This window comes from Nelumbo nucifera, chromosome 1, assembly GCF_055504915.1.
Source record: "Nelumbo nucifera cultivar China Antique chromosome 1, China Antique-T2T, whole genome shotgun sequence".
NCBI classification, from domain to species: Eukaryota; Viridiplantae; Streptophyta; class Magnoliopsida; order Proteales; family Nelumbonaceae; genus Nelumbo; species Nelumbo nucifera.
In genome coordinates, this window is record NC_142649.1 from 15,137,062 (window position 1) to 15,163,073 (window position 26,012).

General features: G+C 34.1%; 1 protein-coding gene and 1 pseudogene across 3 annotated transcripts; both read left to right on the plus strand.

Annotated features, from left to right (window-relative positions):
* Nucleotides 1–496: 496 nt before the first annotated feature.
* Nucleotides 497–4,482, plus strand: LOC104611548 (putative disease resistance RPP8-like protein 2). 3 transcript variants are annotated; one of them, XM_088900702.1, is made up of 2 exons: nucleotides 497–3,526; nucleotides 3,650–4,110. In XM_088900702.1, exon 1 carries the CDS (start codon nucleotides 677–679, stop codon nucleotides 3,470–3,472), a length of 2,796 nt encoding a protein of 931 aa, XP_088756828.1. In that variant the 5' UTR covers nucleotides 497–676; the 3' UTR covers nucleotides 3,473–3,526; nucleotides 3,650–4,110. The 3 variants fall into 3 exon arrangements, with proteins under 3 accessions (XP_088756828.1, XP_010276944.1, XP_010276943.1); XM_010278642.3 differs by lacking the exon at nucleotides 3,650–4,110 and adding an exon at nucleotides 4,118–4,482 and having other exon boundaries at nucleotides 498–3,526; XM_010278641.3 differs by lacking the exon at nucleotides 3,650–4,110 and adding an exon at nucleotides 4,179–4,482 and having other exon boundaries at nucleotides 499–3,526.
* Nucleotides 4,483–7,649: 3,167 nt separating this feature from the next.
* Nucleotides 7,650–25,584, plus strand: LOC148802939 (putative disease resistance protein At1g50180; annotated as a pseudogene).
* The last annotated feature ends 428 nt before the right edge of the window (nucleotides 25,585–26,012 follow it).

Consider the following 26,012-nt stretch of genomic DNA (forward strand, 5'->3'; position numbering starts at 1 on the left):
GATAAAATTTATTTAAAAATAAAAATGCATAAACCTATAATAAATAAATGGGCGTGACTTAGTGGTGAACCTCTAGTTGTTAAAGCTTAATGTCCAAGATTCGAATCTTTCTATTGCTAAATTTGTAGTTTTATACTAACAAAATGAATTTAATGAGAAAGAATGTTACTAGTTAACGAAATTAATGGGGAAAAAATTCCAATTAAGTGCTAAAATTAAAATTCAAAAAATACATTGCGAAATTTTAAACCTTGGATTTGGGCTTCAACTTATATTTTAAACTCAAAAACTCAGCTAAGTTGGGATAATAATTGTATTGGGACCAATTCTTTTCTTTTCTTTTCTAAACTGAACGAATTGTATCAGAAGCAGACAAGAAGCACAATCACCTGGCGTTCCTCATATACCAACCGTTGGTTGTGAATAAGATAGAAACCATGCACACCTGGTTCATGATCATCATCGTCCATGCCTTGTCCCAACTGTATGGTAGCAGTAGTTGACTTAGATGAGGAGGATGTCCAATAATTGCATAATTATGTATCACGTTTGTAGCAATCGGCCCTATAACGCGAGAAGTCAATGAATTCAGATGATGTGAAAAGAAAGAGATAAAGAGGCGATTCTCAGTTTCTCTCAGCGATTGTAGATCTGTTACAAGTTACAACAGAGAACAATGGCTGAGAGCGTTTTCAGATTTCTGTTGGAGAAATTGAGCTCGCTGTTGTCTGATGAAGCTAATCTCCTCCTCGGAGTGAAACAGCAGAGCGGATCACTCCAGAATCAATTCCGATTGATTACAGCCTTTCTCAAGGATGCTGATAAGAAACAGCAGAGTAGCACACTGATGGAAGAATGGGTGAGCCAGATGAGAGACTTGGTCTACGAGGCCGAGGATGTTATAGATTTGCTCCTTCTAAAAGCAGAGCAACGACGTCAGCAAAACATCTGTCTCAGGTATGTCACCTATCCCTTCCACTTTGTCACTCTCCACAAGACGGGAAAAAGGATACAAGAGATCAACAGAAAGTTGGGCATATTATTATATGCCAATAAACCACTTCTTGAGATACAAACTATTGAGGATGCAGGAGAAAGTTCAGGTCATTCCAACGAACCCCTGCAGCGGAAACGAAGAAGAGATCTCAATGTTGAAGAAGGTGACGTAGTAGGCTTTCACAAGGAAGAAGAGGAGGTAACTCGATTGCTAACACGAGATGATGGCCGGCAACTCATTACTGTTTCCATCGTGGGTATGGGCGGTTTGGGCAAGACCACCCTTGCTCGAAAAATTTACAATAGCTTTCATGTTAAACAACACTTTGATGTTAGTACATGGGTTTATGTCTCTCAACAATTTAAGATAACAGAACTACTGCAGGCTGCCATTAAAGGAATTAAAGTGAACCTCACGGACGAAGAGAGAAGGGAGTTATGGATGAAGGACGAGGAAGATTTGAAGGCCATGTTGTCTAATCTTTTGAATCAAAAGAAATGCCTCATAGTTTTTGATGATCTATGGAAGATAGAGGATTGGGAGAGTTTAAAAGTTGCACTTGTTGATCCTGATGAAGGTAAGCATTGTAGAGTGCTAATTACTACTCGCAATGAAGATGTAGCCAGGCATGCTGACCCATCCATTGAACCCTGTAGATTGCTTCATTTGAACAAGGAAGAGAGTTTGGAGCTCTTCTGGAAGAAGGTATTCCCTTCTGAAGCACAAATTAATGTTGTGGAGACCAAAAAAATATTGCAATTCTTGGCAGAGAAGATTGTTGATAAGTGCGGTGGATTGCCGCTTGCTATTGTACTACTGGGAGGCCTTTTGTGCCGGAAAAGGAAGACAGCTGATGAATGGTCCAGAATTCAAGTTGGTCTCGATAGGCATCTAAACAATTGTGAAGAAATCTTGGCTTTCAGTTACAGAGATTTGCCGTATCAGTTAAAACCTTGTTTTCTCTATTTTGGTCTTTTACCAGAAGACCATGCCATCAGAAGTTGTATAATGATTGATATTTGGAAGTCAGACGGCTTAATACGAGGAAGACCAGGTAAAAGAATGGAAGATGTAGCAGAGGAATACCTAGAAGAGCTGATTCAAAGAAGTATGGTCCAGGTAACAGAATGGCGCTCCAATGACGAAATTTATATGTGTCGTATCCATGATCTTTTACGGGATTTGGCGATTAAGGAAGCTGAGAAAGAAAATTTCTTTCAAATCAATGGGAAGAATAGATTGTCCCCGAATAGATCACGCAGACTCGCCATCCATCCTCATGATGATACGCATGACAACACTACAACTACTGGTATGTCTCAATCCACAGCTCTAAGCAATCTTCGTTCATTTTTGTGCTTCACCGATAGCCTCCCAAAGGACACATGGAAGTCCCTTTTTAGAGGCTTCAAACTGCTAAGGGTATTGGACCTAAGTGATGTAAAGGACATAGAGAGCTTACCCAAGGAAATCGGACAACTTGTCCATCTCGAACACTTGAACCTGTCCAGAACTCTAATTCGGGCACTCCCATCTTGTATAGGCAATCTCCGAAATTTAAAAACCCTTATTTTAGAGGAAACTTGCATCAAAAGCCTACCCATTACAATAATATTAAAACTGAAGCAATTAAGAAATTTGGTGCATTGTCTTTATTTCTATACTGCTGATGACAAAGCTGCCGTCTTTGATGAGTTTGAAAGGAGTACTTGTAACTGTTATGGTGTTGCTTCTCTTCCTCCTCCAAGAATCGACTCTCTACCAAACCTCGAGATCCTACTGATGCATGCAGGCAGTTGGATAAATGGTGGGCTCGATAAATTAACAAAGCTTAGACAACTAATGATATTCGGTGAAGAAGATTTGGGAGGATTTTGTGGGGAGGCATTACTGAATGCCATTTGTAAATTGAACCAACTTAGAAATTTAGCGCTGGAAGCATCAAAATGTTCATTCTTGCCTCTTGCCGATGTTTCATTTGCACAACACTCTTACCTCTACGATTTGAGATTAGTTGGAAAAATTGGGCCAACTGGAAGACTACCTCCATCCTGTGATTTCCCACCTAGTCTCACTGGATTGTTATTGAAGAATACACATCTAAGGCAGGAAGACAACCCAATGGCGACGTTAGGAGAGCTAATAAATCTAAGGGAGCTCCTCTTGAGATCCAATGCGTTTGACGGAATGACAATGGCTTTCTCTGCAGGGGGGTTTCCCAACCTCCGACAATTATGCCTTCTTGAATTGGATAAATTAGAGTATATGGAATTGGATCAAGGAACACTGCCAAATCTCAAGGAATTATATATAGCGGGATGCTTTGAATTGAAGATGCTTCCCGATGGGTTGAGACACATCAGCACCATGCCGAAACTTGTTCTAAGAAGGATGCCCAAGCAATTCATTGATAGGGTCCGAGAAGATGGAGAAGATTGGGAGAAGATCAAGCACGTGCCCTATATATCCTTCTAAAGCAGGAGTAGAAGAGAGTGACACGACACAGCATCAACTTACTCTTCTTCACAGGTATGAAAATAAGCCTTGCTGAGAATACATGGAAAGCCACGTACTCTAACAGTGAAAATGATAGAGATGGAAAATGTATATATGATCACCATGAGAACCACTTGATTGGAATGTTGCTTTTAGGGTATTGACAAAACGAGCTAGGCTCTGCAGCCTGCATCGTAAGGACTAAGGAACGTGCCTTGACAAAAAGACCACTACTGGATTGAACTGAATCTTTATTCTGTAGCAGCTACAAGAAAATAAGATTCTAAACTAGCTAGTGTCGCTTTACAGGACAGGATCTATCTTATCAATTTTCCTTTCCACAGAATGTATTCCACTCAAGTGATTCTTATGGACTGCAATTTTTGTTGCTGAGCTCCAACTGATCCTATCTGTTTGTTTCTGATCTAAAAAGGCTCAGATGATAGACACTATGGTAACCCATTGTCATCATCGTGATTCCAACAACAAAACAATAGTGTATATTTCATTTATAATATGTTTGATGAAATTCTTACAATCCAATGCCAAGCTGCTAGGAAATGTCTTTGTGTAAAACTTTCGAACACCTTATACTCACAGAATATGAAATTTAATTTTTACCAGCTGGGAGATGACATTGCCGTGCCAGTGATTTAATTGCTTATGCCTTCTTCACATGTGACAGATGGTTCCGGCGGATCAACGGTATGAGTGCAAAAGAGGCAATCAGTGGGTTCTCTGTTCAAGGATTTAGAGATGCTTTCTAATAAATTTCAGAGATTATGCCATATTATGATTGATGGTGATGCTTTAAATGCATAACCAGGAGTCAGTGTGCAATTCTTAATTTCTAAGTAAGACATATGTTTTATTGATTAGTGTTTTTTTTTTCTTTTTTCTTTCGTGTGTATAGTTATGTTTGTTTGCAGATACATGTTATCTCAGTTGTATTAATATTGCAGTTTCTGGAGCTCCCTGGAAAAGTAAAATAGAGAAATTAGAAAATCATTTCAGAAAGCCTTAAAGCATAGAAGTGTGGTGAGAATAGTATTAAGTGAAAAGCAACTTCAATTTTTAGGGAGGCTTAAGCTATGTTTGGAAAATTGTGTGGCTTTTCAAGACGAAAAGAGAAAAAGGAGGGATCAATTGGGAAAATAGGACTAGCGGGAAAGAAACGATAACGTTTTGGAGGGAGTGAAGGTGAACCCATTGGAGAATTTGCAGCACAGTAGGTATAAACTGGAAACTTGTGATTGTGATGAGAGGAGCTGCTCTTTTTATGATTAAAGACAAAGGAGCACTCATACAGTCATACTAATGATATGTATATAAAATTTTGACGGGATGAGGCGCTTAAGCAACAGAGAGCAGCTGCATTTTTTATGTGGTTTCTCTTGTCAAGGGGTATTGCGGAAGGAGTTCACATGCTCTGTACCAAGGTTACAGATATTTTTCTGTACTAGCAATCTGTCACTTCAAAACACAGGAAGTGTGCGTTTACTATTCAGGCGTTTGCTCTGTTTAATGTCTGATAATACTTTTATTTATTTCAGTTTTGTAGCTTTGTAGTTATTTATAGTTAGTTTCTTCCTTTTAGCATCATGTTAGGTTTCCTCTTTCAGATAACTATGAGGATTACAAATACAAGAATTCAGAAAAGCAGTTAAAAAAAAATCGAACAGAAAACAAAACAAGCGACAGAAAAATTTTCAGTTGTATTTATATTAGTTTTCTTTCATTGTTTAGTTTTTCATTTAACTCATCTCTCCTTATTTTATATTTTTTTATTATATTGTGTTGAAATGGTTGGTGATGAATCGCTTTTTGGTGATGTATCAATTTTTTAGCTAAGTATTTCGTCATTTGGTCTGCTTTCAAGTGGATGATTCAGGCCGGAGTAGAGCTGCCTGGTGGCGAGCTGCCTAGTGCCGAGCTAGGCAGATGAGGTGTCGAGCTTACCAGGTGGCGAGCTACCTGTGACGTACCGGGCTGACCAGGTGCCGAGCTGCTTGGGAGGTGCCAAGTTGGCCAGGTGTCGAGTTGACCAGGTGCCGAACTGACCAGGTGCCAAACTGCCTGGTGACGAGCTGGATTGATGAACTTTGTTACTTTTTAGAGACTTGCAAGGAACCAAATGTCAGAAGACCCGGGGTGGCTAACCCGACGAGGTCGCTCCGATGCTTAAGTCAGTACTCTCATAGTAGACTGCGAGCTAAAAATCACAAAGTGTGAGGTAGAATTTGCTTACTTGCCTGTCTGCCTGCCCCCCCCCCCCCCCCCCCTTGAGTCATTGGGGTTGGTGCCTTTATATAGGCCTTGCTCATGTAACGCCTCCGAGATCTCCGGGAGGTCGTGTCTAACTGATGCGAGATCCTTGGAGGTAACCGCCATGCACATTGACCATCTTCAGGAATGTGGGCCAACCTCCAAGGATCGTGGGGTATGCATGTTGAGTTTGTCAGAGAGCATGTCTCATAGGTTGCCAGGTTGGTGCATGTCAAGCCGCCAGGCCACGCTAGGTCGGTGCAAGCCGCATCAGGCCGCCAGGCCGCGCCAAGCCGCACGTAGGTCGCCAGGTGGGACACTATCAACTTGGCAAGTTGTTGCCTGGGTGTCACCTAGTTGTCACAAGGTGCCATGTTTCATAATGTCATTGGAGGGCCAAATCTTTCCTCATCATTTGCCCCCCACTCCCGAGCTGAAGGTAACTTGGCGAAGGGAGTAGATTTCTCCTTTTGGCCCGGAATTCGGTGAGCTCATAAGCGTTGATTCAATTCCTTAGGCTCGGGGAGTGACTCGCAGTCCACTCATGGATTTTGTCCATGCCGAAGAGGCGATTGTGTCTTAGGTTCTGGGAGCGACTCGTAGTCCACTCTCGTTGACTTTGCCCATGCTGAAGAGGCGACTGAGTCTTATGTGGTATTTTAGCCTATAGGCTCTGGGAGCGACTCATAGTCCACTCTCCTTGACTTTGATTTTGCTCATGCCGAAGAGGCGATTGGGTCTTATGCAGTATTGTAGCCCTTAGGCTTTGAGAGCGACTTGTAGTCTACTCCTGGATTTTTCCCATGCCGAAGAGGCGATTGTGTCTTAGGTTCTGGGAGTGACTCGTAGTCCACTCTTGTTGTCTTTGCCCATGCCGAAGAGGCGATTGGGTCTTAGGTTCTGGGAGTGACTCGTAGTCCACTCTTGTTGTCTTTGCCCATGCCGAAGAGGCGATTGGGTCTTATGTTCTGGGAGTGACTCGTAGTCTACTCTAGTTGATTTTGCCCATGCTGAAGAGGTGACTGGATCTTATGTAGTATTGTAGCCCTTAGGCTTTGGGAGTGACTCGTAGTCCACTCTCCTTGATTTTGCCCATGTCGAAGAGGCAACTGGGTCTTATGTGATGAGGAATTATTTTATCAATTCGTCAGTTCACGCCTGGGCCAGGCCGCCAGGTTGGCACTCGTGCTAGGTCGCGCTAGGCTGCCAAGCCACTACGCCGCGCGTAGGCCACGCCAAGCCCCGCCAGGCCGCCTACACGAAGCTACTAGGAGCTCGACCTTCGGGGGCAACACTACTAACTTTAGGTCGCCAGCTCACACAGGAGCCTTGGAAGGCTCGACCAGCAAGGGCATGTAGTCTGTTGGCCGCCAACTCCCATGGAAGCCACGAAGAGCTCATCTTTATAGAGGAGACCTCACGAAGAGGACTGATGAGGTTTTATCTGGATTGAAAGTAAAATTGGTATAGCTGCTTAGTCTGTTAGCTCCCTGAATAGTCTTTGAGTTCATAAAAAATGGAAAGTATAAAGCGAGAGCTTTAATTTCTAAAAAATGAGGACTTAGCTTTTTAGAGGAGGAGAACTTAGCTTTTTGTAGCGTTTCTCACAGACGCCACCAATTGATGAATCACTTTTTGGTGATGTATCAATTTTTTGGCTAAGTACCTCATCATTTGGTCTGCTTCCAAGTGGTCGATGACTCAGGCCGGAGTGGAGCTGCCTGGTGGCGAGCTGCTTAGGGGCGAGCTGCTTAGTGGGAAGTGCCAAGCTGGCCAGGTGCCGAGCTACCTGGGAAGTGCCAAACTGGCCAGGTGCCGAGCTGCCTGTGAGGTTCCGGACAGGTGTCGAACTGACTAGGTGTCGAACTGCCTGTAAACACCCATCTTTGAAATGGCGAAGTTTAAAGTTTTCGTCGCTCATGCTCTAACGAGCGAACGTAATGAGACGCGGGTAAAGAAGATGGTGTTATGGGTTATCCGGGTCGGATGTCTTACCCATTTGGACAGATACCATTTAGCCCGGTTTATTAATTGCATATTAATATGGGGTAACGAGCCGAATTAATAATTAACAGTACTGTCAAAAATTACTGTTAATAATTGACACGTGGTTACTTATTTAACTAATAGTAATAATTGACGTAAAACCGATTAATAATAATAATATTCTTATTAATACAACAAATTAATGTGTTTATTATAACATTAATTAATTATTATAATAATTAACAAATTAACAAAAACTAACAGTAATTAACAGTAAATTATATTTCAGGAATTAATAATTATATAAACACATGTTATTATAATTACTATTAACTAATATTATAATAATTATTAACACATGTTAATAATTAACATTACGGTAATAATATATATATGAAATCATTTAATCATCCAAACAGTAATAATTAATGTTATTATAATCAATTAACAGTAATTAATTATTAATTTTAATGAAATCATTTAATTTCAAACTGGTTTCTTTTAATTAGGGTGGTTATTAATTCGAAAAAATTAATTACTGTTAAATATTAAAATAATACTAATTAAGTTTCTAATTAATAAATTTCGTCTATTAATTACTAATTATAATTACTCACTGAATTAATTACTAATAATAATTTCTTATAATAAATATAGCTAATACATAATTACTGCCACTTAATTAATTAATGCTAATTACTAACTTTTAATTAACAGCGGTAATTAATTATTAAAAATATTTACTTACTGATAATAATTACTTATAATTAATTATTGATACTAATTACTTACTGTTAATAATTAATTACTGATAATATTGGTACTTATTAATTCCGACCGGTAATTAATAATGATAATTACTATTTCGAATTTATTCATTTAATATTTGTATTAATTCATAATATTTAAAACCGATCTACACCGGTTTTAATAATTGTTAATTAATTATTTAATTACGTTAATTATCATTTATTATTTCCATTAACAATTAATTAGCGTATTTAACTAAGTTAATTAACAATTAATTATTACTTAATAACTAAATAACTATTAATTACATTACTTAATAAATAATTATCACTCATTAACAATAATAACCAAAATCTCGATATTTATAAACATTTAAAATAAGTAATGATTATTGAATATTTACTTTTTATACTTATTTTCAGTAACAATAATATTAATTATTATACTGAATAATTAAATATTATTATATTAAAATACTGCATATTTGTTACAATAAGTCTGAATTTATAATATTACTGAAAATAATAATAATTATTGTTTTCAGTAATAAAATATTATTACTTAATTTAAAACATTATGTTAGTAATTATTTTCAGTATTTAGTAAAAATAAATACCTACAATAAGTCTGACTTTTCAAAATTTCACATTTTTTATAAATTAATGTAATTACTGTAAAAGTTAATTATTATGTTAGTAATTATTGTATATATTTCAGGGAAAAAGTTAAAAACTGAAAAATGATAACTAATTATTTTGAAACCTGATATTTCAAAATAATTATTGAAAATTATTGAATTTGTTAATGGTTATTGAAATTACTTATTTTAATTATTGTCATGAGTAATTATTATTATTTTCAGATTTTCAAATTTTAACATTTTCAGAAATTAATGTAATTAATTAATTACCAATAAAACCAGAATCGATTGATTTTAAATATTGTTTTGAAATATGAAATTATTGAAAATAAAAAATATTAATATCAAAATACAAAAAAAAGAAAATAATTATTATGAGAATTAGTTAGAGTAGTTCTGCTAATTGGTTAAAATAGTAGTTTTAAGTTCTGAAAATTCTGATGATAATTGGTTTTGAATATTTTTTTGAAATCTGAAATTATTGAAAATAAAAATAATAATATCAAAATATAAAAATCAAAATAATTACTGAATATTTATTACAATTTCAAGTTTATTTTGGAATATTTATTATATTTTAGAATAACTAATAATTACTGAAAATATTATTACTTTTCAATAATAGTTCTGAAAATATGTCTAAACTTTAAGTAATAAGTCTTACAAGTCTGTAATATTATAAATATTGTTGAAATTTTACCATTCAACAAATGATATAAGGGTTTACTTTTCCATTAAATCCCTTTGTCATCATATTCGATATTGGGATTTCCCCCACTAAAAATGTAAAAAACAAAAATATATTTGAAAAATGAAAAATACCATTTTTCTCTAACTCGCCATTCATGAGCGATTTGGTCATAAAAATTGTTATTCATGCTGAAATAAAATAATTGTTGCATGATGCATTGTTAATTATTTTTAATTAAATGAAATTTTCTACTAATTAAAAATAATTATTGTTATTTGTTGTATGATGCACTATTACATAATATTGTTTTTTAATCACTATTGTTACTTATTTAATAATATTGTAATTATTTATAATAATGTTAATTAATAATATATTACTGTTAATTAAATATTACTATTAATACTGCTAATTAATAACTACATTATTTTTCATAATTAATAGTAATGTATTAAAATATTATAATTATAAAATAAATTACTGTACTTATCAAAATACTGTTAATTACAATTTAAAGTACTATAATTATAATTACTGCTACTTACCATTTAAAAAATATTTACTTACAATTAAACAAATAAAATTGAAATTTCACACAAAATAAAAAATTATTTTCAAATCATAGAAACTACATAATATGAAAAACAAAATCAGGAAACAAAAATTGTAGAATAAACACCAAAATTGTAGAAAAATACAGAAAATAAAAAAATACAAGAAATTTTATAGATGGTAGAAAATAGAAAAATGTAATAATAATATAAATATATAAGAAAAACAAAATTATAAAAACATCTAATATATATTAAAGGAATGATTTCAAGCCAAAACTTCCCATAGTCAAACATGTGGTTCTCCTGTATTCAGACACCTGTCATTCTAAAGATTTAAACAAAATGGACACGTGTCAAAATTTGATTAGTGATAGTTCAAGAACAGAACCCACTAGATATGTGTCAAATTCTGATTAGTGGTAATTCAAGAAAAGAGTCCACTAACATGTAGAGTTGTGAGAAGTGGGAAGCTCCCACTTTCAATCCTTTCCTTTAAAAAATGAAATTGTGCTATTATATATTGTTAACGACTAAACTAATTAATTAATTCCAGCTACTGATTATTTATAATAATCTACTTCTAATTAATTAAGTACATCTATTAATTACTAATAATAACTATTGCTAATTACTAATTAACAATAATTGTTTTTTATGCGTGCATTTTTTGAATTCATACTACAAATTAGGAGTAGAGTCTCATTGGATACTTCGCATCAGATAAAGTATTTTAAAATCATTAGTTAAATACTTAATAATAATAATAATAATAATAATAATAATAATAATAATAATCATTAAATATTACAATACAAATAATCTTTCAAAAAATAAAGAAATAATAATAAAAAGTTAGACATTTTTTAGCTTAAACAAATGTCATTCTTGAACTTCTTTGAGTGAAGGTTAACTGAACTTCTCTAAACTTCTCTATGTTTGCAAGTCATACAAACTTGCAATCTCAGAGAAACCGATTGTATCAAGTTAGTTAACTCACATCAATATAAATATAATTATATATTTTTAGTGTTAATTATTTACATTGTTATTATAAGTAATTATAATTAATACTATTATTATTCTCCAATCAATATTTCATTTAGTGAAAGTTAAATTATAAAACTTTGAATTCTTCAATATTGTTAAACTAAAAGAACTATTACAGCAATTATTTTTTCATGAATTAATTAAACATCTTAATTATAACAAATTATTTACTTAATAATAACAATAATAATAATAATAATAATAATTTAATAGAAAATTTTAATTACTTAAAAGTCTTTGTTGAAACTACCCATTTTAATTCAAACATATTATTAATTAATAAATTTAATTTCTTAAAATTATTAAAATTATTATTTACTCAATATTTTTAATTACTCTTTGGTTAACAATCTTATCTTTGAATAATTGGTTTTTTATGTTCAATAAATATTTCTTTTTGCAAAAATCCAAATAATTTTTCATTTTCAATACTAACAATTTTATTTTTCTCTTATTCAGTTTTCTAAAAGATAAAAACAAATTAATGATATTTACCTATTATTATCAAACCCGATTAAAATAAATACTGATAATTAATAACGAAAATAATAATAAATCTTTTATATTCATAATAATTAATTTATAATTATACATGTAATGTTAATCATAATTAACATTACTTAGTACAGGGAAATTAATAATTATTATTTCTGTTGGCAGCAAATAATGTTAAATTTATTTATTGAAATTATCTGTTTTAAATCAGAATTTTGCATCGGGTTGTAGTGTATATATATAATTAACTTCCCCCGTTCCCCATACTTAGTACGGGGTCATTCACTAGTTTCAAAATTAAAGTGATTTCTTTTTAATAGGTGTAGAAGATTGCTATTGATCTGGTATAGAAAATTTTCTACACCAACTCCGAAGATGTGAGCATCTGCGTGGAGAATAGGTGTCATTTTCTTATTGGTACTACAACATTGGCTAGAGTAGACCTGGACTGAAATTTTTATAAGAAATGTTAGAGTTGTAAATTGGGTCATACCGTTGGTAGCCTGACATATATTATGCCGGCCATGTTGGGCACAACACAATGGTATGGGCCATGCTGGGTTTGAGTTTCTAAGCCTATAGGTCGAAACAATATGACACTATAGTGTAGGCTATGTTGGCATAGGCCCATTGTAGAGCCAAAAATTTTAGATCCAAAAATACAAAAATCACCCAAATCCAACACCGTTTACGCCCTCATCTTAACACCTAAAGCTAGAACCTATTATGATCATTTAATCAGGGTTATTTTGATTTCGAACATCATCTCATGTCAAATTAGAAATCTAATGTCATAGGTACATAGAGCCTAAAAATCTAAATCCAACGACACCCTAATCATTGAAAGTTGATACCAATTACCCCTTCATCTTAAGACCCAAAGCGAGAATTGATTTTGATCTTCCAATTGGGATCATTTTGATCTTGAACCTCATTTCATATAAAATCAAAAATCTGAGACCGTAGATAAGTAGAGAACAAAAGTCCAAATCCAACAACACCAAGGTCACCTGAATCCGACATTGTTTACCCCTTCATATTAAGACATGAAGCTAGAATCGATTCAAATTGTTTGATCGGAGTCATTTTGATCTTGAACCTCATCTCACATCAAATCAGAAATCTGAGACTATAGTTATGTAGAGCCCGAAAGCCTAAATCCGTTATCGTTTACCCTTTCATCTTAAGACCCAAAAGGCAAAATCGATTATGATCGTCCAATCAAGATCATTTTTATCTTGAACCTCATTTCACATAAAATTAGAAGTCTAAAACCATAAGTATGTAGACTCTAAAAACCCAAATTCGACAACACCAAGATCACCCAAATCCAACACCATTTATCTCTTCATCAGGCCTAAAGATAGAAACGATTTTGATCGTCCGGTCAGAGTCATTTTGATCTTGAACCTCATTTCATGTCAAATTAGAAATCCAAAACCATATGTACATAGACTCCAAAAGTCCAAATCCAACGACACTAATATCATCCAGATCCAACACCGTTTACCCCTTCATCTTAAGACTCGAATCCATAACCAATTTTAGTCGTTCGATCGGTATCATTTTTTATCCTGAATCATCTATCACATGAAATAAAAAATCCAACCTTGTACATGAATAGGGCTCAAAATTCTATGTCCAACGATACCAAGATCGCCTAATTCCAACACCGTTAATCTCTCCATCTTGAGACCCGAAGCTAGGCTCAAGCCAGACCTCCATTTAGAATCCTCTTCACTATAACTTCGAACCTTGGGACCCACACGACCAGATCTTTCTCCTAGCCTCTAAAGTCATCTTAAAATTTAAAATTTAACTAGTTAAGGAGCTCCAATCAATCAAGCCAATCACCTAAACTTATAATGTTCAATTTAGGTAAATTGGTGAAATTTTCCACTTATTGTCTTGATTGATTGAGATGATCTCTCCCAAAGCTGTTTTGATAGTCCCTTCCCTCAATCAATCTCCCTCCAAAAAACCTTTAAACCACAGCTATTGATCTCTTATCCTCCCAATCTCAGCCCTCCATTTTGTTCTAGAATCCTCTCCAAAAATCTGTTAATACTTGCCCTTTCTCACACACAAAGACACATTCTAACCTAGAGAGATTTTATCCTAGACATTCTAACCTAGGGAAAACCGATAAAAAGACCTTCACATATCCATTAGTCACGTCCCAAATCCTCCCCACTTACAACTCCAATATCTCTAGAGTCTCGCATACATGTTCGAAGCCATGAAATCCCATTGAAGATACATTCAAGAACAGTCCGAAGTATAGTTGAAGCCAACAACAATGCAACTAAAATCATGTCATCATATATAGCAAGGTTTTTTGCATGGCCCTGGCCTGTCATATCACATTAAGATTTTATTTTGAATTCTCATTTAATTTATTTGCGTTAGAATTAGAATTAGGTCAAGTTAACTTTAATTCATTGCATGTTATTTGGAAACTTTTGAGTTTGTTCCTTTCTCTTCTTTTAAGCTATTATCATAGTATGGTTAATTTTCTTCTTCCATTTAGCTAGTCCTTTTTAGCGTTAACTTACAATTGTCAATTAAGTTTTTTCTTTGAATTATATTAGTTGTTCATAGTGAGTCTGAATCTCCTTCCCACACAAACTCCGCCCACGTTTATCACAGCCACACATGAAGAACTACATAGTATTATGCAGGGGGAGATGTTCCCAATTCACGGGGGTAGTGTGTTGAGGGTAGAGGTGGACAAAGTTCTCGTGGGCAGAAGATCTAGAATTGTTCATAGTTTCCTTGGTTCCTAGCACTCTTAGTCATATGTAGTTTTTTGCTAGCTTATCGTTTTTTTTTCATTTAACTTCACTCATTTTCATTCATCACTCACCCCATTAGTCATAATTTTCATTGATATTACAAATAATTAGGTCATTAATTTTATAACTCACTCCATCTTTCCTTTTACCATTAAATTCCTTAGTCATTGCATTCTAATTGTGATTATGAATTCATCATTTACATGATGTAGTAAATTTCATCATCATCATTTATCACTCCATTTGTTTAAATGCATTTTTTTAGTTAATTGATCAAATGCTAACAACTTCCTCTTTGTTTTCTAGATTTTAATTCCTTAGTCTAGTGTGTGTCTTTCTTAAGCCCAAAATTGTTAAAATCATCCTTGGGACATTGGTGTTGTAGAGGTCGATTTAACTGGGCACGTCTAGGGTGTCTAATACATTCCTACACCGTACCTTGTTCCTTGAACCCTAAGAATCTCTAATTCCAATGAGCAATGAGTCACCAAGAAAACAAATTACTTTTCTTGAAAATCTTGGGTTTTCCTAAATTACCATTTTCTAAAACTTTAGGTGGTGACTTTATATTCCACCCATGACCCAGCATGGCCTAACATACGTCACAACATGATAGTACAAGTTGTATTGGCATAGGCCCATGACCAAGCATGTTGCACGGCCTATCATGGCCTGCTCTATGACTTGCCCTATGGGCCCATAGTAGGCTAAGCGCAACCCGCCCATAGAAATATAGCCATTGGGGAGGGGGGGGGGTTACATAAACAACTAGTTAGGAAGTACTTATGTATTTTGGTTTTGGGGGGAGACAAAATGACAATAAGCTCCCTAACAACTATATAACAACTAGTCTGGGGGTATTTGAGTAAAGTGATAATTGGCTTTATAATGACCAAAACAACCCTCCCAACAACTAAAAAATAACTACTTTTTCAAGGTATTTTGGGCAATTGAATTATTTCCAATTCCTAAATTCCCCCATCTTGCACCATTATCATCACACCAATTTTTATACTCTCATATATTCTCTTATACACACTCTCATATTCTTTCTACTCTCAAATTTGAACTTTATTCAAGTTTCAACAAGAAAAATGCTTGCTTAAATATCTTAAGTTAGCAATTTGGGAGGTGTGGAAGCTTTAACCATTAAAATCAAGATTACAAACCAGAAGTCCAAGTAAGTTAAGATGAAATTATTTTTATAGAATTAAAAAAAAATGCTCAGCTCCTCTCAGAAGCCACTTCCCAACATGTTCAATGTCGACAATATTCAATTATAGTATAATAATGTCGGTAACGATATGGATGTCACCACTAGTACTACTACTAAGAGAAAAAAAAAGAAAGACACTAAGTTGACTAGCCTAGTTTGAGAAGTATTTAGCACAAAAGAGGTTGAGGGGAAAGAAAAAAGAAACAAATGAGAAAGGGTGGTACTAGCCACTTGAGCAGACATATTCTCAGTCATTAGAAAAATAAAGAAACAAATGAGAAACATTTATCACAAATACAAATTGTGCATAGGTTTTTTGGTAATGAGACAAGAATTAACAAAATATATTATACATGTTGAACGACCATTTTTATTAGCTAAAGACACTAAGCTTAAAGATTTTTACAACATTCTATAAATCCTCAATTTAAAAAGTTTCTAGAAATATTATTAAATCAAATGTTTTAAACTTTTTTTGTTCAAATGAATAAATTTAATTTCTATTTTATCAACACTTACTTCTAAATTTGCAATTACTTCTGATATTTGAATTCTGAATATAATATAAGTTATATTTGTGTTATTGGACATTTTATTGATAAAAATTAGCTTTTACAAAAAAAGAAATTTAAATTTTTCTAGGCTTGAATGGCTACATAGTAGTCTGGCAATTGCTGCAAGTATTTTAAATACCTTACATAATTATGAAATTGAAAATAACATTTTTTCAATTAGTTTTTATAATGATAATGATAATAATGATTCAACAATAAATATTTTAAAATGTCAATTAAAAGTATGTTTAAATGATAAATTATTTCATATTATATGTGTGTGTCACATCTTAAATTTGTGTTCAAGATGTTTTAAATATCATTTATCATCATATATATATATATATAGAGATAGATAGATAGATGGATAGATAGCGAGAGAGAGAGAGAGAGAAGTTCTGGAACAAGGAAACAATAATTTAAATATTTATGTCAAAATATTGTTTAAAATATACAAATTTCATATTAGATATTCCACCTATGTTATGTTAGAAATTTGTATTCCATACATAGATATTCATCTAACTTTTATAATGAAAAAACGAGACATGATTTTATAACTGAAAATGACTAGGTAGTTTGTATAAAAGATTTTTTTATGAACTTTTTATGATACAACTAATGAATTTTAGAGTGTTTATTACCTATTTAGTTGTATTTTAGTTAACCATTTATTTATGATAGCGAATATTTTGCAAAATATAGAAATAATTCACATTTTAAAAGTATTATTGAAATAATGGAATTTAAATTTAAAAATACTAGGAAAATATTTTTCCTCTATATTGTTTTTCTACAATATTAGATCCTAGGATTAAAAAATATGGTTTAGATGTTTTACTTGAATCATATTGTGAAAATATGAATATTGAAATTGGAAATAAAAAAGAACAAATTAATAACTTATTATTTGAAATGTACAATTTATATGAATATCAATTATTAGGGCATAGGAAAAATTCAACTTGTACAAGTGCAACTTTCACTTCTGAAACACCTAGTTCCAATAGTGGAAAAGAAAAATTTTGGTCTCTAATAAGTAAAAGGAAAACATCTACTGTCACATCATCAATAAGTTCATTTACTAAACTTAATTTTTATTTACAAGCAAAAATTTCTAATTTAAATGATTCACTTGACTCAGAGGAAATAAATAGTTTTGATATTACAAAGAAAAAAATTATCCAACTCTTGTCACCATGACACATGATTTACTAACGCCTCCGGTGTCTACAGTTCCATCGGAGTCTTGTTTTAGTAAAGTACTAAGGCATTATGACAAGAGAACCTACATGAACGATAAAAGTTTAGAGATGTGCATATGATTGAAAGATTTGTTAGATGCTAAGGATAGACTGCAAGATAAAGGATGGCATGACACTCCACCTGATGTTTCACCAAATGAAACATCATGATCAAGGATATGGATATGGAAGTGGAACTTGAAGAAAATGATGTCAATATTCTTTTGTATTAAATAATTGTATATAATTTTTATTTTTAAAACTATTGTAACTTGTTTTTTTCTAATTTTATTTAAATTAATTGTTATTTTTTCAACAATACCATTGTAATGTTTTACTTTCAATTTATAATTTTTCCAATTTGTTGTCTAATTTGTATTTTGTTAAGTATTTTTTGTCCAATTTTTATTTTTCCCAAAGTTTTTATCGCTTTACTTAGCAAAAAATAATCGAAATGGCAAAAAAAAAAGAAAAAAAAAGATTGGCCTAGTTTGGCTCAGGCCCAAGGCCTGACCCATAACTCAACTTGGCATGGCCCAAGCCCACAACAAAGCCTATAGCCCGCTTGGCCTAGGCCCGCGACACAGCACGGGTTCATTTGGGCTCGTACCATGGGTTGTGCCTGACCAGACCTCTGAAGTGAATCCATATCTGCTGATTATAACACATTACTAGCCACATACATCCAACTATACATTGGGAATATCGGTGTTTTAAAGTACAATCAATGTTCCAGATGTGCGGCAGGATGTGCATGGCTAACAAAGCGTCGTGATCAGTCAGATCTGAACTCCTCTGAAGTATATTAGAAGAGGGAAGCACACAGCCAGTGAACCGGAACGGCACAGCCCAGTACATCTCTATGAAAAATCTATGATGCAAGAACAATATGATAGCAGAATAAAATCTTATTTAAAAACCTCACTGAACAGCTTAAGCTATTACGTTTTTTCTTTGGAAGAATTAAGCTGTTAGTTGAATGATTTCTTTATAGTATCATGTATTTCCAGCATAGTCAAACCCTTAAAATTATAATTATGTAAAAACCTCACTGAACAGCTTAGGCCTATCTATGGGCTTCTTTAGAATAGGGCAAGCCCATGCATAGTCCATGAATTATATCCCAAGAAGGACGGGCGTTGGTTTGAAAAATAATTGTTTCTCAAGATAAAAAAAAAAAAAATACAAAAACACATATTATTGAATTTCTGGGTACAAACTAAAAAAAATGTTGCCATCTGTTTATTTAATATCAAGTTCCATAAGTCATATAATATCTACACTATAGAATTTATTTTATTTTAAAAATCATTATTTTGATGATTTTAAAAACATGTATTGTTTTTCAACAACTTATTTTAATATCCTGTTTCATGGATCATATAATTTTTATACTTTAAATTTATTTCTATCTTAGAAACAATTGTTTTCATGAATCCAAAAATATATGTTGCGCTTTTGAAAAAAAGAACTTGTTTTTGCCTTTTAAAAAAACACAGAGTTCAAGATCATGTTTTTGTTGTTTTACTGATGTGGTGATTTCCAATATAAAAGAAAACAAAAGCATTTTCATAGCGAAAAAAATAGGCAAAAAAAAAAGAAAAGAAAAGAAGAAGAAAACTCTATTGCGTTTAATAACATGGTATGAATTTTGTTCTTAAAATTTCCATGTAGGCAAAAAAAAATTGAAACACGTTATTTAACCGTGTTTTTATTTCCAGAAGCAAAAATAAGTCAGTTTTATTTTAAAAAATATTTGTGTTTTCACGATGGTTCTGAAAATAATAACATATTTTGAAATGCACAGAAACCACATATACAACCAAGAACTTTTTTTCCCTTTTTTTTTTCCAAACCAATTTAATTTGTTATAGAATCAGAGTCTTGATTTATTTTCAGGGCTTGTAAAATAATTTCATGAGAATGATTCCAAGCTATAATCTATCAGTACCACTCAGACTGTTTAGGAAGAGAAAGGCACTCCAGATTCCACATGTAAAAGACAGAGGAGATGTTCCTAGTACACGGTAGGAATGTACTGTAGGATGTTGTCGAAAACTATCTTGTGGGGGGGGGGGGAGGGGAGCTGATTTCAACTCCATGAAAACAGACCAAACAATGAATGTTACTATATATCTAAAGCCAATCACCCATGCATCAACAAGAAAGAGGAATCACAGCCTAATTTGCTCATGTTTCTACCTTTTATCTTGGGGCCTGGTCACGTAAGCTAGCTGTTGATATTTCTATGGGTTCGACTGTGATATAGAAAATATATAATATCTGAAAAACTTTCGACCAGTCAACTGGAATCCTAAATGTGATAGTCAATTAGGTGTTATTTATCAAAATTCATGGATGAATTTTAATTGGTCAAAACTCTTTCCATACCATATCATATGTTTTTCCTATTTCTATTTAATTTCTAAGACAGTTTTGATTGGTGTTTTTTTCTATTTTTCTTTTGTATATATGTTTATGTTTCTTTTACAAATACATGTTATCTCAAATTATATTGTATTATGTTATGTTGCACTTTCTTGTGTTCCCTAGAAAATTAAATATAGAAATTAGAAATTCATTTCAATATGCCTTAAAGTAGAGAAGTGGTGAGAATAGCATTAGAAAAATGTTCTTTTTTTTTTTTATTTATGACATGATAATTTACCATTGGCAGGCACAGTATGTATGAACTGGCAAGTTGTGATGAGAGGAGCTGCTCTGTTTATGATTCAAGGCGAGGGAGAATTGATACTAATGATATGTATATAAAATTTTGATGGGATGGGGTGTTTAAGCAAGAAAGAGCAGCTGCATTTTTCTGTGGCAATTCTCGACAGCACCTTTGTGGAGAAGATATGCTGCTTTTTTATTGGTGCCACAGATTCAAAATTTTATAGGAAAAATTTATGATATTGGAAAGATATGATACTAGAAAACTTTGACCAATGTTTTCGAATTGTCATTGTATTGGATTATCGGTCTGAAAACCGTTTAGGCAATCGGTTTTGTTTTACCCCAATCCTTGTTTCAGTCAAATATTGTTGAATTGGTCAATGACCCATTGACTTGAGCGGTTGAACTATCGACCCATGCAATAATTTTTGGCCATTTTTTTTATTTTAATTATATTTTTAAATTTTTAAATTTTTTGTCAAAACGAATTATCTGTTTGAACTGGGTAGTTGAACCATCAACCGATAAATCGGTGGCCAGAACGGTTCCGATTCCAAATTGATTTTTAAAATATTAACTTTGACTAATCAAAATCCTGAAAACCTACTTGCTTATTTACCACTTTTATGATGCCGGTTGCTGGGTTATAAGTTTTTATGTCTGGCATCGTGATGAAACCTAAGGGGGTATTTTCTAAAACTTACCATGAGTTTTCAAAATATCTAAAAAGCCCCCGTTAAGTGATCTACAATAAAAAATAAACAGTTTTATCAAGTTTTCCATACTACCCTTCCAAATATTTCTCGGTTAGAGATGATTCCATCACGAGAAGCATTGTTCATCGGCTTCTTTCTTCCTACAACCCAACCAGAGATACCACCTCTCTTCTTCTTCTTCTTCTCTATCATTGCAAGACTCAATGATAGCTGAGCATCTTCTTTTTGATTCCCCCTCCCTTTTCAGTAAAAAAGACTTATACACACAAATAGGTTATATTGAAGATATGACATCTGCTTTATATTATATTACCTAAGAAATCTCCTTTGATTTGAACATCTGGGGAAACTAGTGGCTCAAAGTAGATTACCCAAGCCAGAAGCTGAGGGATCGGAGAAAAACAGGGGAAGGCTTTCCATGAAAAAGGGGGTTTATTTCATCTCCTACAACTGGAAAATCATATCATATGATTTAAGGTACAAAGAGATAATAAATAACTTCCTGCAATTCAATAGGAAATGAAGACAGATTTAAGAGAATTAAATCAGATAATCCCAAGCCAAGAATGTCCACGGCACAAGTTTCCAACCCGGCCTCTTCAGCAATGGATATTTGTATCTGCATTTCAGACAATAATCCCCTCTTTAATCGCGAAAAGTAATTAAAACAAGAAACCCATAAATCTTCAATATTTATCGAATAGAATAAAAAGAATTTATTCCCAGGAAATGAAAACATGACTGGAGCTTTTTCAATTACTTATCATTATCAATTCTAATCAAACAATTTGGCCTCAATACTAAGTTCAGCTTGGCTGTACGTCAAGGAGCAGCGAGAAACAAAGCAAATTGATTCTTATTTCTGTGATTGGCTATATAACGTGAATTTAAAATTTGCAGCCTCTTGGCCAGTATATCTCAACCTTGCCCTATTTTCTTGAAAATTTGCAGCAAAGCACCCCCTGCTATATTGGAGTGCAGAAATTATAGAGGCAGGACGATACACGTTGACTCAGGCAATTATAATGTTGGAGAAGAGGGCCTCCCACATCAGATATGGACTAGCAATCAGGCTCGTTGAGTTGAGCTGCTATCAATCAATAAGCTAAGCTCGAAGCCAATCCATAGTAGAGGATATTATCACTGCCGGTGAAGCCCACTGGGCATCAAAGCAGGTTGATATACCCAAGGTCGATCCTGAATTAGAGTCCACATCTTGTGCTTTCATAGGTATAGAACAGTAGTAGTTTGGTCATGTAAATTACTTAATGCTTATGTGTAGGGGTGTCAATGGACCAGTTTTGGGTTGGATCCTGTCCAATTTAAAATCAATTTGGAGAGACTGGATGGACCAATAAGACATACTGAATTCGAGCAATCCAGACTTAATGGTCTAAAGCATTTGGTGGATTGAATTGGACCTGGTCCATCCATAATGAATTTTTGTTGGATTGTGTTGGATTGAACCAATATCTGGTCTATAGAAATATTGATAGGAGATAAGAATACAGGTGTCAATGGACCAGGTTTAGGTTGCAACCAATCTGAACAGATTGGACGATCCCAACATTAAATTGGACTGACCCAAAATAGTCCAGAATAGAAGTTGTACCTGGTTCATCTGTAATGGACTCATATTGGACTGGATTCAGTTGGAAGAAATCCGGTCCAATTAATACCGTGGATAATTTCAATTAAGGAAAGGTGGGTTTTGGAAAATAAAAACTAAGGGTTATTTGGAGGTTTCGAAAAGTCATTATAAATTTAAGAAAAATGTGAAGAAGTCATTGTGAGTAACAAGACTTAAGTAATCCTCCCTGCCTAAATATTTAATGGCATGTTCAGAAAATGGCTTGTGAGCCTTCCAATTTTTTTTATTGGACTAACCAAGAACCAGTCGCTACAAAATGGATTAGCAACAAACAATCAATTCCATCTGGTCCAGTCAAAATTGAAAAGCAAGCTAGAGTGATATTTTACTGTCTTTTTGTTTTTCCCCATTAGTTTTTGTTTGGCTTTAACATATATATATATATATATATATATATATATATATATATATATATATATATATATATATATATAAAGCCAATCACCGATGCATCAACAACGAAGCACAATCACTCGGTGTTCCTCATATGTTAACCGTCAGTTGTGACTCCAAGAGAAACTATGCACACCCGGATAGAAGTTTGACTTAGAATGTATCTATGAGTCGGCTCCATTTATAAAAGGTAGATGTTCAATAATTTCATATATTTTATTAATTTTGTGTGGTTTTACCTTACCTCGGAAGATGGCACAAGTTTGGTAAGGGTAGGTAGCTTAGATGAGCGGGATGTTCAATAATTACACAGTCTATTAATTTTGTCTCGTTTTAGATCGGAAGACTGAATGTGAAAAGAAAGAGATAAAGAGGCGATTATCAGTTTCCCTCTCTCGTGTTAGGAGAAATTGAGCTCGCTGTTGTCTGATGAAGCTAATCTCCTGCTCGGAGTGAAGCAGCAGAGCGGATCACTCCAGAATCAATTCCGATTGATTACAGCCTTTCTCAAGGATGCTGATAAGAAACAGCAAAGTAGCACACCGATGGAAGAATGGGTGAACCAGATGAGAGACTTGGTCTACGAGGCCGAGGATGTTATAGATTTGCTCCTTCTAAAAGCAGAGCAACGACGTCAGAAGAACATCTGTCTCAGGTATGTCACCTATCCCTTCCACTTTGTCACTCTCCACAAGACGGGAAAAAGGATACAAGAGATCAACAGAAAGTTGGGCATATTATTATATGCCAATAAACCACTTTTAGATATACAAACTATTGAGGATGCAGGAGAAAGTAGTTCAGGTCATTCCAACGAACCCCTGCAGTGGAAACGAAGAAGAGATCTCAATGTTGAAGAAGTTGATGTGGTAGGGTTTCACAAGGATGAAGAGGAGGTAACTCGACTGCTAACACGAGATGATGCCCGGCAACTCATTACTGTTTGCATCGTGGGTATGGGCGGTTTGCGTAAGACCACCCTTGCTCGAAAAATTTACAATAGCCATCATGTTAAACAACACTTGGATGTTCGTACATGGGTTTATGTCTCCCAACAATACAAGATATCAGAACTACTACGGGCTGCCATTAAAGGAATTAAAGCGAACCTCACGGATGAAGAGAAAAAGGGTGTTAAGGATGAAGGACGAGGAAGATTTGAAGATGATGTTGTCTAATCTTCTGAATCAAAAGAAATGCCTGATAGTTTTTGATGATCTATGGAAGAAGATACAAGATTGGGAGATTTTAAAAGCAGCTCTTCTAGTTCCTGGTGAAGGTAATAAGCATTGCAGTGTATGAAGAAATAGCCAGGTATGCTGATCCATCAATTGAGCCTTATAAATTACGTCATTTAAATAAGGAGGAAGGTTTGAACCTCTTCTGGAGAAGGTATTCCCGTTTGAAGTAGTGCAAAATAATGATGCAAAAATAAAAGAGCCACTACAAGACCTAGCAGAGAAGATTGTTGGGAAGTGTAGTGGATTGCCGCTGGCTATTGTTCTAATGGGCGGTCTTTTGTCCACGAAGAGGAAGACAGTTGGTGAATGGTCCAAAACTCATTAGAGCAATATCGAAACTGAAAAAATTAAGAAACTTGACGCACACATTTAATAATTATTATGAAGCCATGGACTCTAATGAGTTAGAGTAGAGTAGTAAGTGTTTGGATGCTGCTTCTCCACCTCCAACAACAGACTCTCTACAAGACCTCCAGGTCCTATTTCTACACTCAGGCAACTGGATAAATGGTGGACAGATCTTAGAGATTTATGGATATGGGATTATGAGGAAGATTTAGGAGGGGTGTATAGAGAAGTATTATCCAATGCCATCGTCAAACTGCACCAACTGCGATTATTAGGTTTGAAAGCACCGAATTCTTCATTGTTTCCTATTTTTCCAGTAGTGCATCATCATGTACACATCTTCGAATTAGTATCGGATGGAAACTTTGGACCATTGAGATTGAGGCACGCGCATCTAAGGCAAGGCAGGCAGGAAGACGAGCCGATGGTAACGATAGGGGACCTTCCAAATCTAAGGGAGCTCTTTTTGGGAGTGAATTCATTCGATGGAACGAAAATGACCTTCTCTCCAAGGGGATTCTCCAAGCTTCAGGATTTAAGCCTTTTTGATTTGGATAAATTAAAAAACTTGCACGTGGAAGAAGGAACATTGCCAAATCTTAAGGAATTAAGCATCGTAGAATGCATAGAATTGGAGATGCTTCCGGATGGGTTGAAACACGTCACCACTCTGCAAGAGCTTACACTCGAAATGCCAAAGCAATTCAACGATAGGGTCCAAGTAGATGGCGGAGAAGATTGGTACAAAATCAAACACGTGCCTTACATCACCACTTTGAATTCAGAAATCAGAATAGAAGGAAGGGCACGTACGTGAGAGAACAACATCAACATAGAGAGAGAGAGTAAATACCCTAACATTAACATATTAAATTAATGGTGAATGTAAATTTAACATTTAGGAATGCCAAATTACAGATCAATCATTATTAATTTCTGGGAACTATAGGTGTGCTATCTCTACAAATCTACAGTACCCTAGTCGAGTTGAGAATAGCATAACGTATAACCTATAGATGAGAAGAATACAGTTTCCATTAGGAATGTCAATTGGATTAGATTTGATCCAACTAATATGAATCCATTATAGATCGATCAGCTCCAAACCAATTCAATAAATACATTGGATTGACCATTTTGGACCACTCCAATTCAATGTCTCTGGTGCATTGATACCTCTACTGTTATTAAGTCTAGATTGAAATAATTCATCATTTTTATTGATCCGTCCAATCTTTTCAAATTAATTTTGATTTG